At 49.4% G+C, this 20,308-nt stretch overlaps 1 protein-coding gene across 3 annotated transcripts in view; it reads left to right on the top strand.

The window, feature by feature from the left end:
• LHPP (phospholysine phosphohistidine inorganic pyrophosphate phosphatase) overlaps positions 1 to 20,308 on the top strand; it is an 89,220-nt gene that overhangs the window by 57,327 nt on the left and 11,585 nt on the right. Inside the window, exon 7 of one of the 3 annotated variants that reach the window (XR_008747711.1) lies at positions 5,812 to 5,948. The exons of 1 other annotated variant lie outside the window; for it this stretch is intronic. Coding sequence is in view for 1 of the 2 variants with exons in the window: in XM_055807540.1 (XP_055663515.1) it covers positions 4,084 to 4,108 (25 nt within the window). In the remaining variant the exon portion in view is untranslated. Of the gene's footprint in view, positions 1 to 4,083; positions 5,048 to 5,811; positions 5,949 to 20,308 lie in introns of those variants that run through there. One more of the 3 variants, XM_055807540.1, reaches the window with a different exon arrangement.

Below are 20,308 nucleotides of genomic sequence, written 5' to 3'. Positions count from 1 at the left end.
GCGGCTTTTTGACTTTGCAGAATCTTGTAGGAGCTGGGTGGAGAAGTCACGTGGAGCAAATGGCTTTCTCCTGCCTCAGGCAGCATCCAGAAAAAAAAGGAAAGGACTGTGTGTTTAGTCTTAAAGAAGTGCAGAAACAGGTGCTGCCAAAGGAGTGGAAGAAATTAAGTCCAGCACTTTCCAGGGAGAATGTCCTGTTTCCAGTCCCCTCTTCATTTGGCATCAAAATGTTGGATTAAAGTAGGTCAGTTCCTCCTGGGGCTGCAAAGGCGAGAGGCGGAGCTGTAGCACGGCGCAGGCAAGAGATGCAAGCTCTTCTTCCCTCAGCCTTGACCTCCAGCACTCCTGGCATTCAACCCTGTGGTCTCTTGAGCTCTGCTTTACTTTTCTGAGCAGAGCTTCGCTTGGCCACTAGTGGGGTATGAATGCTAAACACCTTTTCCCCGCGGCTGCTGATAGCAATGTGTGGTGTTTGTTATCCATCTGTTGCAAGATAATGACGACCTCCCTGCTCTAGTCTTGGTGCGCAGCAGCAGGGTAGCAAATGGTACAGCTCTTCCTGTGGTGAGATGCAAAATGCATCTGCACCGAGTGGTTCAGCAGTATAAGCTCTCCTGACCTCTTCCCCAAGCCACTGGATCGGAGGGGCCGGAGGAAGTCAGGGTTTGTAACTAGAGGGCAGAGGAGGGCTAGCATGGAAGTAACGGGCCAGATCTATATTCTAGCTGTTTCTAAGTGCACAAGAAGATCTTACCTGGATGCATCGTTTGAAGTAACATGAATTCCACTTGGATGAAGAATCTAATTAAGTGCTGCAGGCTTTAGACAACACATTAATATTTTCAACGATTTGACCCCAAACAGCCATGAAAACCCTTTCTGATGGCTAATATATATTACACGTTTTTGTTTTAATTAGAACAAGATTGTAATCCATAATTCAGTTAAGTTCATTACACTTCTAAACGTAATACAATCAAAAGATCAATTGGTCATTAGCTAAGTAAGTCCACTGTAATTAACATTTACAGAAAACTTTTAATTGTGTGCCTGTCCTTCACAGCAGGTGATGAGGGAAGTGAGGCCTCTCTCTCTTGCGCTGCTGGTGCTTAAATCAGGTTACAGGCTCTCTGTTGTGCGTCCCTAACTCGTGACCAGCCGAACTCCATTTGTAGAGGTTGGTTAGGAAAGAGAGTAGCTGGCCCAAAGACACAAAACGCAGACGTCTTCACGGTGTGGCCCGTCATCTCCTCAAACAGCTCGCTGAGCTGAACAGGGCTGGATGAGCATCGCCATGGGCTGGTCCAGACCATGCCAGTGTGGTCAGCTCTGGCCAGGCGTGCACGATGATTTTTTGGTGGAAAGCGGAGCTGTAGGGCCAGGTCTGCTCCCCGCTCCATCTGCGGACAGCCTTCTGTTATGCCTGGGCTCTTGTGGCATCTTTTGCCCTCATCATTACCCTGGGCCAGGTGGGATTTCCGTGCCCCACTTCAGTGCAGCATCCTGGCAGAGCGCAGCCAGAGCTCACAGGGACAGCCACGGCCAGGCGCTGAGCCGTGGGGAAGCCAGAGCAGCGGCCACTGTCCTCCCTGCCAATGAACACGAGTTCACAACGGCGCTGAACTCGAGTAGTGCCATCAGCCGAGCAGGATCCATTGCAGGGACGTTCACAGGGAGGGAGCTCTCCCAGCGATGCACCGCAGCTTTTCATCAGCTTGGGACTGGCTGCGCGGGGAAGGGCTGAGCAGAGGGAGAGCAGCACGAGTGCCGGCCGGCGCTGCCGTGTCGGGGTACGCGCGGTGGTGCCCCGGGTCGGTGGCACAGGGCTCCACGCGTGGTTGGGTGGGCAGGTGCAGGCACCCACACCGAGCGGCGTGATGGATGCTGTTGAAGCCCAGCAAGCGGCACTGGCTGTTGGCCAAGCCACAGCAGCAAGCTGTGCCTTTTTGCTCTGGCAGCCCCTAGATCTTCTCCAGAATCGCTTGTCTGCAGATAATAATGAATAGTCCCTTTATGCTTAGTAACTGAGTAGTGCTGGTTTTGCCTCCCCGAGAAAAATCAGCATCCCTCCTCAGAGGAACAGAATTACACTTCTTTTTCCATATGTAGGCTGCATAATTCACTATAATTTTATTATCTCTGTGCACTCAGAAATACACCACATGGTTCTTCTGTAAGCGGCGAAGGTAAGAGGCTACACCAGCATGAATTTTCTTTAATAAGATTACACTATGATAACAGGCTACTATAATAATTTAGCTCCTAATGATTTTGTTCTTTCTTGCTTCTACATGATCAAGGGCAATATGCATTAAAGTTGCAGAGGCTTTTTTAATTATGCAGTAGTAAGTATATATTTTATAAAACAGCTTCAATATTCAAAGGGAATTTTTTGTTTTTGTGGGAAATACTGATTTGGTGTTGCCGTTTTCAAGGCTCTGTGTGTGTAAGCACATGCAGGCGTACGGTCGAATTTCTGCAATATACCGGTGGTGTTTTTTGTGGGGAAAATCCAAGCACTGAAACATAATGCAGCCAACCAAGCTGTCTGGAAGGGGATCAACCTTGTAATACTTTAATCTGATAAAAAAAAAAAAAAAAGTAAAAATTGTAAATGATTTCTTCATGCGGATGAGTTGCCTAACATCAGGCATCCAAATGAGGAAACATTGGCTTGGCTCCCTCGGGGCCTCAGTTTCCCTTTCAGTAAAGCAAATGAAAGAGTTGTTGGGATTTTTAAACCTGCCTTGGTGGGTATCCCAGCCTGTTTATATTGCACCCTGGGAGTGCCGAGAGATTGAGTTCCCTAATGTTTGTAAAACTCTCTAACATCTTGAAAGAAAGAAGGCAGAGTCTTATTTGAACGTTCCCAGTGGCAGCACTGGGTAATGGCTGTCACCTGGATTATATCCAGTTTTGGGAGAGCATAATTTTATCCACGATCCTACCTGGCACCCCAAGCTTGTAGCCCCCCACGGTGGAGTTGGCTGGGCCTTCAGTGCTATCTGAACCTGCTACATGGCAGCCTCCCTCAAATCGCTGCTCTGCTGGCCCAAATGTGGCTTCATTTGGCCCAATCTGAACAGCGGCTCTGCACTTTAATTTATATCGCCATAGTTCCTGACAGAAGTGGGGAGGGGGGAGGCCCGGTGCCACGCAGCTGTTAGTTGGAGCTGGGTGTCGCTTTGCAATTCATAGATGGTTTGTGCGGACCAGAGTGGAAGGAAACAGCCCTGCAATGAAAGGCTGCTGAGGTTTGCTCTGCAGAGGCTTGTTACCGAGCGTGACACCCTTCCCCACCCTGTGGCCGTGTCTTTGTGGCTTACGGAGCGTAACCAAGAGGACAGGATTCTCACCCGTGGGCGAGTCGTGGTCAAAATTTTTCCCTTCTTCAGGGACCCCTCTGGGTCCTCATGGAGAAAGGAGAGAGGGAGATGTCCATGCGTCTCACAAAGCTTTGGAGCTACCTAAAGGACGAGGGATTTGCGGGAGATGGTGTTTGCACTAGGGTCCTTTGGTCTGAGGCTGCTGACCATTGTCGCTTGGGCATGGTGGCACGCATGGTAGTTTCCACTTGGGCATGGTGGTGAGAAACTTAATCCATGTAGGACTTCAGGGTCAGATGGAGGGCACCAGGGTTTGAAACATCCCCTTGCTCTGCTGGCCAGGAGAAGGGCTGCATAACCCAGTGCTGGGAAACTCATCAGCCACCTGAGCTCTGCCTGCACTGGGTCTCTTGCTCCTTTTCCAGCAGATGGGAAACAGTTGCAGAAATTTTCCAGCTAGATGAGGTGGCGGAACTGGGGGGTCTGGGGAGTGGGAAGCGGTCAGGTGAGTTTTCCTTTGTGGTGGCAAAGGCCTTTCCCTGCTGCCATTAACCAGGGGGATTAGGAGCGAGTTCTTCAGCTGCTCCTCCGCCACTGACCCCAAGCTGAACCCTTGGGTTAGGAGCTGACTTTTCATTTGGGACCAACGGGACCTTATTCCGCAAGCTAAATCAGAGCCCAGATGGCTTAGAAAAGCCAAAAGAGCTCCAACCTGAGAGCAGCTCTTGCCACGCACGTTCCCATGCTCTTTCAACAGGCCGGGGCTGCTCTGCCAAGTGTGATTTCAGAGGAAGCTTGGAAAGAAAGTCCAGCCCCGTCTGTTGTCCTTTCTTCAGAGAGCTTCTGGTGCCTTTGCGATGGGCAGAACAGCTGAGAGAAAGAGCTTTTGCAAAGCTCAGAGCCGGGCTTCTGCGTGTCATGCTTCCCTTCTTCCTAGGACGTGTCCTCTTCCTCCGTGATTCACCCCGTGGATGAGAATAAGAGACTTTTTAAGGCAAAGCAGACAAAACAACAGAAGCTGGCTCTTCAGAGCTGTTGTGCTGTGGTCATTTGTTCGTGGATCTGCAAGCATCTGTCATCTCTAGCCTGGGGAGTTCAATCCCAAAGAGCTCCGGTGCAGTCCAAACTGAATTACTTCAGTGTGTTTGTATGCGGAGCTGCACGCCGTGCCGGGTGGCTGCCTGCCACCTCTCGCCAAAGGTGGATGCGTCTCAGAAGTGAAGCCATTTGCACATATATAAATATTCAGTGCCTGTGGGTGAGCCGCAAACTGTGCCAGTCGGCATGTTAAAATACTTCCTGAAATTTGCTGGGAGGGGTGGATGCTTGAGGGCTGCAGGATTTGCCTCGTTAGCAGTAAATCAGCGTGCTTGAGGAGTCAAACCTCGCCTGCTGTGGTGACACCTCTGCATGCGGCCACAACCTTGCAGACCCGGGAGGTGTCTCTGCTCTCTGGCACTGCTCTGACATTGGCCTTGGAGCCCCCACGGGTGGGGAAAGGGCGATGGGGACCTGGTTGCTGCTCCCCACTCCTGCCTGGTGCTGTGTGGTTGCACGCCTGAAGACTTCAAAGGTGGCTTTGCAGCTGTCCATCCAGCCTTCATCTTGACACCTGGCTCCGTGTGCCGGGCAAGCTCTGAGCAAACACCCCCACCGCTGCTTCGTCCTGCTCCGCTCGCTGGAAAACTTCTAATTAAAGCCAGATTATTGGTCTTGGCCCTTCTTGTTAGCATTTTGGTTTGGAGTTTTCTTTTTCTAAGTCCCTTTAAAATGTCTGGATAGATGATACCGAGGTTAATTTGTTTGTGATAGAGGCAACGTTTTCACACGGTGGCTAAAGGTTGTTGGAAAAGAGCAAAATTAATAGCTGCTCACTTAATCCTGATTAAACTGGCAGCTGGGAGATATTGATCAGTGTGTTCACAGCAAACTACCCCTCTCTAATGTGCAGGGTAAACAAGCCTGGGACTGTGGTTACCTTAACCCTTCCCACGTCGTAGCCTCGCACTGGGCAGGCACCTGAAGCGAAGCATCGCTTTCCCTGCTCCCCGGCAGAAGGGCTCTGCGCAAGGTTAGCTTCCTGGGCAGGGGCAGGAGCGGGATATAGCTGGGCTGGCTTTACCCCCAGATCTCCTGGGGTTGTGGAGCAGTCACCCAGGTCTGGGTGTCCCTGGGCAGGGCTCAGGGACCCCTCTCCGCTGGGGACCCTCAGTGGCCCCCACTCCCAGCCGCTGCTATAGCCATCCCATGGGATGCTTGATGTGGATCGGCGTGTTTCATGTAATCCAAAAATCTGCCCTGAGAGAGTACCCAGGGGGTTAGCAGTGACTGATTTTAGGGGTTCAAATCAAAACCAGGGCTTGGCCAGAGAGGGCACCAGCTTGGACCTGGTCCCAGTTTTGCTGGTGTTTCCGATCCCGCTGCTGAAATGTCGGTCATTTTCCACCCATCCTTTTTATTTCTGACGCGTGCTTTCTGGGGACAGATGGCCGGATAAGACCCCTGCACCTCCCAGCCTACCTGCTTGATCGTGCTCACACCCTGAAAGCCATAAACCAGAAAGCAATTCTGAGGCTGCTGAAAGAGGGAAGGAGGCTCAATGGCCCCAGCTTTCCTGCTCAGGTGCGTTACCATTCTCACCAAACACATGTTCCACATTAGAGGCCATGCATTCTTAATGCAGCCACTGCCAGGGTGTCTCCAAACAAAACAGACTGCTCTGGGTTGGGCTTGCCCTCAGTGTTCACAAGGTCACTGCATTTTTGAACCTCTGGCTGCTGTGCTCTGGTTGGATTTTTTTTCCTCCACTGCCTGTGTTAACACAGACCAGGTCTGGAAATACCTGGAACTGTCTTCAGCCTCCCAGGGAACAAGTGGGACTGCTGCAGCGGATGGGCAGTAATGCAACAAGGCAAAGGAACAGCTTTCTGGAGGGCACCCAGAAATATGCTTTCCCCGAGGGGATCGGTAGTGCAGAGGCTTAGTTTTATCCTTGGCAGAAATTTGCTTTAAAAGGGCACAACTCCTGCTGCCGGAGGTACCATAACCATAACCCAAACCAGGTCCTGCACAGAATTAATTCTTTGTGGTAGATCTTGGTACTGATCCACTATGCAGTACTTCTGGAAAAGATCAGTATTTATTTCTTGCATGTCAGATAACAAACTATTTTTCCACGGGGCAAGTGGGAGGCACGGAAGGGAAGTGACTTCCCTGATACCTCGAGCAGCATCACTGCCAGAACTGGAAGCTGCCTCTCCCCACTCCCACCCATCCTCACCCTTGCTCTGCTTCTCCATCCTGGTGCTCTGCTCACCTCACACTTGAGGAGATGAGGGTTCCTCACCCTCCCAGGTATCCAAAGAAAGCTATTTCTCCAGATGTTCCTTCTCGTGGCACGTGACAGTCTCGCAGGAACGTCCATTGTATACTGTAAAGATAGGGACTATTATAATCACTGTCCTTGGGCAAACAGGCCTGGGCTTCCTGTTTCCCTTGTTACCCTTATTCCACCAAATGTCCCCCCGTAGGTGCAGCCACACAATAGCTGATTCAGCCCACACTTGCATCCTCTGGGCTCTGGTCCGGATGATCGATTGGTGTTGGACGGCATCTCTCCAGGACGCTGATTGTCCTTTACAGTGTGCTGTCACTGACCGCAGGGCCGGCTCGTCCTCCTTGCAGCCAGGTTTATGAGATAACAGAGCCATGGCAGATGAAACCTATCTGCCATAGGTGAGTGGATTTAAGCTATTTTACAGCTGAGGAAACAGGCATAAATCAAAATGGAAAAAGTGATGGACTTCTGGCTTTATTGCAGGGTGCTGCTGTTCTCTGTTGTGCATGGTGGAGAGCGTTGTTGTCTCTGGGCTCGTGGCGCAGCTGCACGTTCAGCCTTCGGTGCCCTCGCTGCGCGCCCTGGGGTTGCTGGCGTCACTGGGTTCTCCTTTGGGCACATGTTTAACCCCCAGAAACCACCGCGCTGGCAAAGACTCATTCTGCTGCTCCCCAGGGGACTTGAATTCTGCAAGTGATACTTTAGCATATTTGCATTTGAATTTTCTTCATTCCAGCCTGGGCATGTATGGGTTTTCTTTGCTAGCTATTCAGTCGTTGAGCCCACTCATAACTGACCGCAGCATTTTTTTGCTTTGCAGAATGTTTTCGAGTCCCGAGGAGATGCCAGGGTGAATAGTGGGAGTGTTTGCAGGCATCCAGAGCACTTTCACACCTCGTAGTCATGTTTACTTCTGAGCAACGAACAAAAGTCTACATTTTTCCATAACCCCTGCCAAATCTTGGTTCTTTCTTCCATCCTTTGTATGCTGCCTTGTTGGCCTGGACAGCATCTCTTCTTAGTCTGTCTTAAGAGAACCACCAGTTAGCAAAACATCCTCAGTTAACCTTATTGAGTTACACCTGAGAGCAAACCAGACCTACGGAGCTGCCCTACCCTTTGTGTCGGCGGCTGTTCCCGTCTGTAAGACAAGAGAGGACACAGGTGGTGGGTGGCTTCTCAGAAGTTGGGTTTTGACGTGTCCATTCGTAAGTCTTGACACCAGTGCTGCTGGAGGAGGCTGAGAATCTCCCATACCCCCATCTCTTTTCTATCCTTTGATTTGCAAGAGTCTTGCAGTTACGCATTGTGTCTCCTTCTCACTCGATGAAAACCTGAACCAGGTGAAGCTGCCGGCAGAAAACACTAAGGGCAAAATTGTTTTCCTACTCGGAAGCAAGAAGCATGAAAATCTGGAGTCACTCCACAACAGCCAGTTTCCCTTGACTGGTAGGACAAGAGGCCCTTCTCTAGGGCTTACCTTGCCCCAGACAGCTTCCCTGTGGGTAACCTGGTCCTCTGCTCCATGTTCTGGGGCCGAAACAGGGATGGGAGGGAGGAAGGTTTGGCCAGGTGGACGTGACTGGGGTGTGCAGGAGCTCTGCAGAGCCCAAAGGAAAGATCACAGGTTGCCTCCATCAGAGGTCCTTTACTCTTGTTCTTCACCCACACTGAGCGGGGAGAGTGGCTTGGCCACGAAAGACAGTTTAAGCCGTGGGGCTGGAGCAGTCTCTTCCCTGTATTGCGTGCTTCTCAGAGCAGAGAGCGTGTTTACAAGTGCAAGCAAGACTTTCATCACCACGTCCTGGAGTAGCATCATAGTCATTGTCCGTGCTGTAGGCATATGGGCAATTTGGGCATCGCAGGCACTGAACTGATGCAACGTTCTCCTATATGTGATGCTCAGATCTGCTTCCCTCTAGTTGCTTGTAAATGTGTTCGGTTGCATTTGTTTTGTGTATGTGGTATGTGAATTGGGCAAATAAACGAATACATGGGTTGGTGGGCAGACAGATGATTTTTTTAACATCTGGGGCACAGAAATGCTCCCTTTTTTATTATTCCTAGCGATACGGAGCAGAAGACTCTTCATTGTTTAGTTATATATATCCATGCAACCGTGAGGATGGATCCTGATTCCATCTTATGTCTGGAAAAATCTGGTGGAGTCACAGTAAGTGAGACCTGAGACAGTGGAAGGTGGTGGGTGAATTATCCATCGAGCAGCATAGTGGTTTTGAGGGAAAACAAAGAGGCTCCTGCAATTCCTGAAGTCAGTGAGTTCTTTCTGTTTGTTTTACTCCTCTGCAGTGTAGCCGACACCACTGATCTCTCCTCTGCCTTGGGCGGCACGTGTTTCATGGCCATTAAGAGAAAGCAGCTCAGTCTTTCATGTTCCGTCGCGTGCTTGCATTTCCCCCTCCTTCGTCTCGCAGCCTTGGTATCACTGATATTATGACAGAACGTGTTCAGCGCACAGAGCTATTAAAAATGTAGCTCAGATGGTGCTGATGGGAGGATGACATCTCCTGAATAATTTATTTTAACTGAAAAGATTTGTAACGCTTAAGTGTTAGCAGAACTCTTTGTTTTAACTCTTTATGAGATGGCTGCTTCTTGTGATTCAGTTGCTTGGGCAGGAGGAGGCTTGGCCTGTTCGAGTATGGGTTGAACATCTCTTCTTGGCCAAAGCCACCGCCTCCCTCAGGGACTGTCGGGCTGTTGGTCGTGGTCCTTTGGAGGCTGGAGGAAGGGGATATCCTGAAGGACTCCAAAGGGAAGCTGGAGATGTCGGAAGAAGCAGTCACTAACAGTTTGATTGCCCCTACCTTAGGAACACCGAGCTTTTTCCAGGGTGGAGGATTGAAATTGGCTGTAATTACTGGCTGCAAAGTATTTACAGTAAGCAAGGAACGACTGGCTACCTTTAATTCCTGGCAGCGACTCAGTTCCTTGGGGGCAATGACTCTAAGTACTTGCTCTCAGAAGTAGCTGCTCCCATGCCCCTGTCCAGGGGGAACTCACCAATTTGTTGCTGGCCATGGGGTTTGCACAGGAGCAGGTGAACCAGAAGGAAGGAGAGTGGTTTGTGTGACTGTAATCCTGACACTTCAGACATCTCGAAAGCATGCTGGAGCCTCAAGAGTACGTGCAAATGATGTCTAGGTAGGAAAAGGAACTTGGAGTACGCTTAGGTGATACTCGGAGCATGCTTCCGTCAGTGCACTGCTTTTCATGCCCAGGTCTCCGGTGGTTTAAGGCAGGGTATTTTTGCTCTGCTTTATACATGTTGAAATTGCAGTATGTGGTTAGTGCAAGGTCACAAAGGTATCATTGTGTGCCAAACACAAGTCATCAGATTTTGGTTGCGGTGTCTGCCATGAGGCTGCCACGACTGCTGCAGGGGGCCGTGCCGTTAGTGCATGGGGTACGGCTTCCCTCGCCACAGACTTGGAGAGCTGGAAGGAAAGCAGGGCCCTTGCTTCCTTGTACACATTTAGTAGAAACTATGCAGGGGACGTCCTTGCACACAAGCACACAAATTTCCACATTTATGCTGGTGAAAATCCATTCACGAGGCTGAGATCAGCTGTAGGGTGTTCCATCAGTTCTGTGCTTGGCGTCAGGGTTAGAAAGGCCAAGATCACGTCGATGATGATGATGATCTGAGAGGTTTCTTCCTTCCTCTTCTGTTGATGCGCAGGACATTACACATAGAGAGACAAATCCTGCTCTCAGCTGTGTGGGACTGGTTCCCACTCAAGCCAAAGGAAGCTGCTCACGGCTGGCAGAGACCAGAGTTTGGTCCATACTTTATGGACAAATGTATCACTGAAATTGTGCGTGCGCTCTGCCTCGCGGGCGACTTCTCCTGCCTGAAAGGGCTCGGTGCTGATCCACAAACTACTTCTCCCTCCTGCTCTCCCACTCTTCTTCCTCTTATTGCTGGTCTTGTCGCCTGTAGGATTATTTCATTGCCTTTCAGTAATTCCTCCAGGTTCCTACCAGAACTGAGTTTAATGGTGTAGGTACGACACAGTCTGTGCCTGCAGAACACGATATCTGTGCCGAGGAGAGGGAATGGAAAGACAGAAATCCCGCTATTTCTGGTTTATAGATGAGGCGCTGTGACGTGGAAGGTGAAGCTCTGATGTTCTTGAGGTTGATGCCAAAACCCGTTCACAACTCCCAGCTGGCCAGGGCCTTGTCCCAAACAGTTTGTGACCGACCCATCCTCCGGCCCCTGCTTTAGGGCTTGGCCACAGATTCATCCATCGCGCTGAATCTTATCCGCGCTTAATCTTGAAGGGACTGGAAACACCTCACTCTTCTGTGCCTGACTTTTCCATAATGAACTATCAAAGTGCTCGCAGAAGTTGCTCGGTGTTGTTAGCCTCATGCTTCAGCTGGGGAGTCCAACACAGGGAAAGGCGAAGTGACGTACGTGAGGTCACGCACCAGCTGATGTCAGAGGCACGAGTGGGTTTCCGTGTCCTCCGTTCCTTCCCAGCCTCTCTCATAAACCCTTACAGCAGCAATAGGAAACACAGGTTCATACCAGGAAAAATGAGATTTGGAGTCGGCATCAACTCAAGATCAACCGTGGAGTCACTGCGGCTCAGGGGAAACCCTGGAGTTAATGACCTCTGCAAAACTGATATATTTTTGCATAACTACATTCTAAGAAATAATTAAATCCCTCTTAATTATTGAGACAAGAACTAGTAGGAGAGAAGAGCCAAAGCCTTTAGGTCAGATCTGTCTTAATCCATCACCAGGCCTAGCAAAAATTTGTCTTACGAATAAATATACCCTATAAATTAGTCCAGTAAATTTTTCCTGTTGAAACAAGTTGCCTTCCTGCTTTATGTATCATTGGAAAGGGAGGTAATTGAATATGAATTTTCTTCCATCTACGGAGAAACAGACAGGCAAAATAAGTAACATAGATGCTAATGCAGATACGTACCTGTGTGTACCCATGTTTCGGGGTTGGTGCCGACATCTGTGCGGGGCACGTTGGGCTGAGACCGACTTCAATAGCTGTTGGAGCGGAGACCAACGCTGCTCCTCGACCTGGGGAAAATTCTCCTCAATTCCAGTTTCTTTGTGCATTAGCAATTACTTTCAAATGTTTAAAACCCAGGAGCAGTTGCCAAAAGCTGTATTGCCTGCTGAGGAAATGCTCTTAATTTCTTGGGATTTAGATTCCAAATATACGGCTGAACTAGCCTTGATGATAGCTAAGGTTTGGTTTTAGGCAGACTGGGAGTCCACACACAGAGTTGGTGCCTGGAATACGCACACAGCTGTGACCATGCTGGGGCTATGTGGAAATGTAAAAATCCTAGTCTTAAAAGAGATTAATCTTTTCCACATTTCCTGCTATGGTTGGAGGTGATTTTCACATTGTTTTGTTCTTGGCTGTTGCAGTGCTTCAAGTCCTTCTGCCTGAGAATCCCTTCTTGCAGCGATTTTACAGCCTCGTGTATTATGTGCACATGAAAAACGGTTGGTTGAGTAAGAGGTTTCTTGGTTTCAACCAGAAAAGAAATACATAATGTCACTAGAAAGTGGCTTTTATGAGGAAAGCCTCATATATACCATAAAAGTAACCAAACGGGTCTCTGAATGAGATATAAAGGGACTTGCTGTGAGCAGAAGTAAACTAAAACTGGGTCTTCCTCTTTGATTTTAAGACTTCGTGTTTTAATACCCATGAAATACAAGTGCCCGCGTGCACATCACTGCCTCTGCCTGCTTCCCACTCCCTTTTTTACAACACGGTGTGCAGTCTCAGGGTCGCATAAAGTTGTCAGATGCACGAGGATGTTTCTTGCCGCCCTGTCCCTGCAGCAGCGATGAAACATCGCTTAGGCTGGAAAGTGAGCGAAGCTATTGCATTGCTTCAAAACCGTCAGGAGAGGGTTATAAAATTATCATGCCTGTAAATTCCAGATGCGAACCATATGATTGCAAAGCCCTTCTCTCTGTCCTTGTTTAAATTGACTCTCTCCTAAGCCTCCTCAGCATCTGTCTACCCTGGAAGTGCCGTTTTCCCTGTGCTCAATCACATGCACAGCGCACTAAAAGGTCTTTTGAAAAAAAAAACCATTATGCAACTGATGAACTGTTTGCTTAGGATTAGGTGTCGTGGTTAATACAAGCATTAAAAAGTGTCTCTGGCCACTGTCCTGTGTGGCAATGGCCTCGTGTTTCTTCTGAAGATGGATGTTCGTCTGGTTTGAGTGGCTTTTGGGCAGGACAGAGAAAGGAGTACTGGGCTTTTAAAGATGGAAAGTTACGCAGCTGTGCTAAATATATCAGTATTTCTTGGACCTGAACTTAGCAGGATACGCTGTTCCAGCAGCACTTCCAGCACAAATGCAAGAGGCAAGTCGGCGTGCGAGCACTTTGGGGTTGTGCTTTGACATGGGGAGGTATATCCACGTGTACGGGCGGTGGCTCTGGGAGCGCTGGAGCGCAGGGCCGTGTCCGGGAGCCTGCTGCTCCGCCGTGGGTCAAGCCCGCGCGAGGCATTCGGCCATGTGTCCTCTTCCCAAGCACGATCAAGTTACACGCCTCGAGCTTTGCCATAGTAGCAGAGGAAGGGAGAGTACAAAGGTTATGGAAAACAAAACATTAATTTTCTTGACCAGCTGTGTTACAAGCAAAGTGCAGCTTATTTATACCCACGGCATACTGTTCATAAATCAGGCCTGCTCTCCAGCAATGCATTTAATGAGAACTATTAAATGATTTCATGATGTACTCATCATTACCATCTGATAAAAACCAGCACTCCCTCTGAGGACCAGGACTTTTCAATTGCAGCCTTTTATGCTCGGGGAAGGAGGTGCAGGGGAAACAAAGCCTTGGGCAGCGTCAGACGTGTTCTGCAAACGTCTCTGCGGGCACATTGTGTCGGGAGGATTGATCGCTTGCTCAGAGCGAGCTCCGAGTCTCGCAGCTTTTAATTAGGGAGATGGGCCGGTGACGTGAATAGCCCTTTGGTTTTATGTAGTACCTTTCATGTAGAACGTGCCCGATTCTGATCTCACCTCTGTCCGCCAGCGTAACTCACAGCCTTGCTGGCTGAGGTGGGTGTCGCTCCCCGGGGGCATGTGGGGCTGGATCCCAGCCCGCGGTGCGTAAGGAAGCCGGGGAGCTCGGAGGCATCCACCGCGGCCCCGCGCGTCTCCCCTGCTTGCGAAAACAGGGCACGTTTGCTCTTTGCGCGAACAAGTTCACAGCAAAGGGACAGAGCCCGATGCAGCGTGGCGTTCAGGAGGGCACCCAGGAGGCTCCCCGGAGCGTTGGGGCTGCACGGGCAACCACAAGGGCTCGTTCCTATGGGAGGGCACATGTGTGGCCGGGGGGCAGCAGGGCTCTATCCGCAGCCCGCTGGACCCCTGCCAGATTGCCAAGCAGGCGAGGCTGGAGCCGCTGGCTGCGCAGAGCCCTGTGAGGGCTCCTTTGTCAAGGGCATACCCGAGCATTAAAATCACGGGGATGGCTAATTTATGTGAGAAGGTTTTCTATGAATCACTGGGGAGGACATTGCTGCCCAGAGGCTTGCCCCTCTCGAAGTGTTTAATTGCTAATCAGAGGCTGAATTGAGCTGCTCCCATTCTCTGACGCTTTCTGTCTCTGTCAGTAAAACTGGAGAGGCTCATGCTTTGAAACAAAGATGTTTATCTTGCCTGAATTTGTGGGAAGCTCTAGGAGGCTGTCCTTTCTTACTGCATAGCTTTAATGGGGTAAACAGTTGCTGTTACTTAGTTTCCAGCCAGATATTTCTGAATGGGGGCTGGGAGGAGGATGCGTTAATTAATCCGTTGGGAAAGTGGTTGGATTCTGGCTTGTTGGTCTGGGTTTGTATCTAAATAGCACCTCCCAGATTCAGAACGGTGAAACCCGGGTCCAAATGTCTCCTTGCATTTCTGCATCTCTCCGATGGGTAATTTTTCTTCCTCCTTCAAGTCACCTGCCCCATTATCCCAAGTGAAATTGTTGCTGCCAGCCTATGAAGCCTGCCTCGGCCAGTATGCCAGGGCATCAGCTGTCTACGAATATCTGTGGACCAGCTTAAATAGTGTTTTACTCCTCCTGTGAAGTAATGCATGGTGATGGCATGGTGCTGGAAAGTTAACGTAAATGTCTCAAGATTATAGCCAACTGAAAAGACAGTACAAGGTCTGTCTTGTACAAGACCTGTACAAGGTCTCTGTACATGTATTGGCTGTTGTTGGCGGGGACTAATTGAATTTAGCTTAGGAAAGTGCCAGACATTCGTTTTTCTACCTGTTTTTCATCATGCTGACAGTCTAGGGGCAGCAGCCGTGTGGAGGACAGCCTTCAGGAGGATGGGATGGTCCCTGCGTAGGACAGCCCCTGTGCGCGGGCTGTGGGTGCGGGTGGGCTGGGGGAGGCTGGTTTGGGTACCCGGGTCCTGGCAGCCCTGCGGGGGGACCCTGGCCGCGGCGCTGCTGGGGCTTGAGCTCGGGGCTGGCTCCCCGCCGGTTCCAGCTCACAGCTGCGCTTGCGTTTCACAGCCTTATCAGGGCTTATCACATGGGTGGGTTTCCCTTGCGTTGTCCTCTGGAAGCCCACCAGGCTTGGAGAACAAGTGAGCTGGGTTGCTTTAGCTACACGGCGATGGAGGGATCACTCTGTTGATGTTTTTCCCACCCCCAAAGAAGGCAGTGCCCTTTCTTGGGGAGAAAACAGCTGGTTTTAAAATCATGTGTGTGAATGGCAGCATGGTTGAACATTGAAATAAAAGCTTGTCTTCATCAGAAATAATTTTCAGTAGGGCTGGATTTCACCATAGTATTTAAGATGAACTGCTGATAATGGTCGGAGAACACCAGTTTACTCTGCATAAGTGTTAAACATTTTTCAGGCCCTTTTCCATATTATCTGGTCTCTTGGAATTTCCAGAGCTTCAGCCTTCCCTGAGTGGTATTTGCTGGGTTAGCTGCAAAAGCACAAAAAGGCTTTGTCTGAAGTCAGTATGCTGACACGCGAAAGACTGCTATAGGATACAAGCTACCACTAGCCGCAGAGGCTGACAAGTTAAAATCAGATTACGGTGATGCAGGCAGAGTTAGCTTCAGAAACTGTGAGTGGTCACAGGCTGGATGGAAAGCTTTTCTGAAGTGCTGAGTCCTAGGCAGAAGATAAAAGTCTTTGAGCAAACATCATTTTACTTCTAGAGGCTGGACAAGTGGCTTTCAGAGTTAGGAAATACGTTGAAGTCCCTGGAGCCAGGACTCAGGCACATGCCATTCAAAGTCAGAGTTTGTCGATTTGCCTCTAGCAATTATCCGTAGTTATGTTTTGTAATTTCAATTTTGCCGAATGTCCCACGTTGTTTATAACTATAGTTAAAACCAGACGCACAACAGAGACAGCTGCCCTCCCAAGCCACACACCTGGTTTTTCCTTTGGGTTTTTTTGCTTCCTTGTTTGTTGTGTAAGATTTTAAGGCTGCCTCGTATTAACCTGGTTGCCATCCACCCAGCTTTTTCTCCAGTAAATAACCTCTCTTCATGGGTGTTACTTCCCGTGGATCCCATCAGGTGGGAAGCAGAAGGAGCCTGCCCCGGTGTCCTTGCTCGCAGTGCCTCGGGAGCTTCTCTGGTTTTACTTAGTGAATAATCAAGTACAGGTAACTACTAACCAAATCGTATCAGGGTGTGTATCGAAAGCACGTTATCTAAAAATCCAGGGCTCTGAGTACAGGCATGTGGCAAATACACACCCATGGGGCACCCCGGCACGGCAGCCCAGTGCTGCTCGGGGGAGAAGTGTCAGGATCTCTGTGCTCAGAGCAACTTGTGGAAGCCTGAAGTCCACATCAGCCTTGAGTTTGTTTTAGCATGATAAACTGGGAAGTCTAAAAAAGGGGGTCTGGTAGCAAAAGAATGAGGGAAGATGCAGAGGACAGGAAAATATTCTTGTGCCAGAATACCCAAAGTAACCAAGAGACCTCCTAAATGTTGGAGAAAACCCAGCTTATCCTCCTGGTGACTTCAGAGGGCTATTTTAAGATGTAGATGTTTTTACTTTGTTTTTATCTCAGAGTTTTAGATCTCCGTAAGGGAAGGTTGGAAAACGACTTCTTGAAGCATAACCGAAGCGAAGGATCATGTGGGTGGCAGCTGCCAGACCTGTGGGTTTTAGGATTTGCACAGCCTGCGGGTTTTAGCCTCCTCTTTGAAAGCTGAATCAATATTTTGTTAGGTTTTGCAGCAGAGGGACGCCTAGGTAGCTTTTTTTCGGTGCTTTTTCTTCATGCTGAGATTCTTCAGCCTGAGTTGGAGTTGGCGCTCTTTCTTGGGATTTACTCGCTCTTGTGACCCGTAAGAGGATTTCACACCCGACTTTACAGAGCAGCAAAGCTGGCCGCTGGGCTTGGTTAGGAGTCAGGGCTCGAGCTTCGAGGGACTGTGGAGGAAAGCATGCTCCCACCAGTGCCTCCCCGCAGGCACCAGGCTATAGCTGTTCCGGGGGCACACGGGTATCTTCTCAGGCGCTTTTTTAAAGCGATGTTATAAAATGCGAGAGGATGTAGAAAGGAGACGCAGGTGGGGTTTGAAGGTTGGAGGAAATGCACGCCTTGCGCGTGGGATTAAAAAATTTTTGTGCCTGTATTTGGATGTGGATATTGCTCAGCTGCAAACAAGGAGGGTTTGTCCTGTCCCACTGTTGTATTAGGTCACTACAGGACATTTTAAACCTGTACTGGCTAATTATTAAATTCAGATATATGCAGTCATAAAATCTGCAGAGTCTTGTATATGTAGTGAGCTACTCAAACAGCTTATGCCAGACACATGCAATATCCTTATACGTTCGTTGCTTTCCCAAGACATGCCCGTTTGTATGGACTTTGGACAACTCCAGGCTGCCTTGCTGTTTCCATCCAGTGCAAATGTATGAAATAGGAGTAAGGTGCATAAACAGGTCTGGAGGAAGGTTTTCCATTAGCTGCAGGTAGTAATTTATGGTGGGAAAGCAACAGGCAATTAAACCCCTTACATTGCTGAGCATTAATGTATATTGCCGTAAGTTAGAACATTTCCTTCAATGTTTTACTTAATGAAGATGAAGCCTCTCTCTTTACGATCTAGTAAAGCCCTTTCCACACAAGGGCTTGAGTGGTTTGTTGCAAAAATGTCTTTATTATATTTATATACCCACACAGCGCACACACCAAGCTTGCATTTCAAGCTACTGCTTTGTTGTAGACTGGGAGCAAACAGCAGAAAGGATTGATTCACTCTTCACAGATTGCCCTGTGCTGTCTTGAATGCAATTTGAAAGGGATTGGGTTTGTTGGGTTGTTTTTACCTTTGTAGACAAATATCTCCACCCTAAGATGCCTTGCAAGAATTTAGCAATCTGTGCAGAGAATACCGTCTTCTTGGCTGTTCCACCTCCAGTACAAAGTGATCCTTTGAAGGATGTTAAGCAGTAGATTTTCTCAAAGGTATCAAGCATGCTATGTAAATAAACTTCATTTCAGGCCGGGCTGGGTTACAGAAGCAGCTGGTCCACAGCTAAAACCAGTATTATGTGCCTTCCGTTCTCTGAAGGATTACTCTCCACTTGAGGCTGATGCAAAGGGAGGAAACTAGTCTCAACAGAAACGCTCAGATAAAAGCAAATATTGCAGATAGCAAGAAAGTTAAGCAGTCTCCATGCTGCTGTTCTTGTTTATTTGGGTCTTCTCCTCCTCTGTTTTAAACCTGGAAGTCTTTTTTATTGATTTAATATTTAAGAAAGGTACCCAGTTCGACCTGATCCTAAGAAACACCAAGTACCGTCCCTAAGCAGGTGGGAACTGAGCTGCTGCAATGGCCTTGCTGGTGCTTTGAGGGCATCGTTAGAAATGCAGTTCTGTGCTCTCAGGACCTGCAGGCTCTTTCAGTTTTCCCTTGGGAGAGGTCAGATACCTGCAATAGAAAAATCTCGGCTGGTGCCTTGCACTGGAGGTGGAGTCATTCTCCCAGGGCTCCCCTTTCCCTTCCCAGCTCTTCTGCGCACCCTGCACAGCCTGATCGCTGGCTGCTCAGTCTTGGAGCTGGTGACAAACTGGCTCAGAAACCATCTTAGCCTTACAAGGGTGGGTGTGGCAGGGTCTGGGGACAAAGTGGTGGCAGCAGCGGTGCCTGGTGCCGTGGTTCTTGTGGTACAGATCTAGTAATGTCGGATTTGTGGTTTCAGGCCATGGTTTGCACGTGTAACGGCCCGCAGTAAACTGCCATGGGAGGTATCTAGTCAGTCCCACGCAACCTAATTTAAAGAAGCTGTGTGGAGGTGGCCATTATTTTTTTATAATTTTTTATATGTGGAGTATTTTTTAGCCATTATATTTATGAAAGTGGCGGCTGGGGATCGGTGGAGAAGGCGGCGCTGGGAGGCTGTGCAGGTCCGGCACAGTATGCAGACCCTGCCTGTGCCGAGCTTACGGGCTGCAGCACCCCGAGCTGAAACCAAGCGTCCCAGATGCTTTACTGCTCAAACCCGAGTATCGATCAGTCAGTTGTTTCGAATTTGGGATTATTTATTTGACAACGTAGAGCAAAATCCCTGTTAACTTGACCTGGACTGGGCGTTCGCCAAAACTCTTGGAAGACTTTGGTGGGACCAGGGGTCCGCGCTGACCCTGCCCTGGGTGGGTGCTGTAGCACAGGGCAAGTCGGACACACCAGCAGCCTCCGGCTGAGGAGCTGTAACTCAGAGCTGGAAGGAAGTGGGTATAAACCTTGGACTATTTTCCTGGTCCAGGCGGAAGGCTGAGCGCCAGCAGCACTGAGGATTTAATCCTTACACTAACAATGTTAGCTTAGCATACTTTCCGTAATCCATTCTTAAGCGCAAACATAGATGTGGTTTGACACCTTGAAAAATGTGCTAGGTAGCTTGCTCCCTCCCGTGTCCTGCCTGATGTGAGGACCAGGTGGAAGAGAACCGGGAGGAGGAGGAAGATGCTGTGGTGTCCCTGCTGCCTCCCTGTGCAGCTGCAGTCAGCGTGCTCCCAGGGCAGCGGTGCTGCACGTTTCCTGCCGTGCTTCTGAAGAGCTCGAGATACTTGGACGAAGCATGGTCCGTAAATGCAGCATGTCATCATTCTTTGAACAGCTTCCCATCTTTGTGAACATAATCAACGGAGGACATCCTGCATCTCTCTGGAGAGAGGTTGCCTAGCCTAAGATCTCCATCGCCAATGAAAAAAGGAAAAGGAATCTGTGGGCTTCCTATTGCTGGTCCGTACAGGACTGTATTGTTTTCTGTTGGATTTAGGTGCTCGCTCCACTGCGGCCCCATACGGTAGCCCAGAGGCTGCGGGCACACGGTACAAGGATTACTTCATTACCTGCTCAGCTGCCAGGTGGGCCTGGTTTTCTCATTGCTGAAACAAAGCAAAAAGCAAAGCTGCTGATCAGCTTCAAGCAGCTGACGCAGGCTATGGAAAATAAATAGCTCTGTGGGCTGCCACCTTTGGGGAGTCGGATGCCAGAGGACCAGAAGGAGCTGCTGTCTGGGTGATGTGCACAGAGCTGTTTTCCTTGCTGACGCAATCCCAGCTTTTATAACAGCCACTGGCAGGGGCTGGGAAGGGTTCAGAATAATC

Source organism: Falco peregrinus, chromosome 1 (assembly GCF_023634155.1).
Source record: "Falco peregrinus isolate bFalPer1 chromosome 1, bFalPer1.pri, whole genome shotgun sequence".
NCBI classification, from domain to species: domain Eukaryota; kingdom Metazoa; phylum Chordata; class Aves; order Falconiformes; family Falconidae; genus Falco; species Falco peregrinus.
Note: the sequence above shows the minus strand (reverse complement) of the source record. Positions and strands in the feature narration are given on the sequence as shown.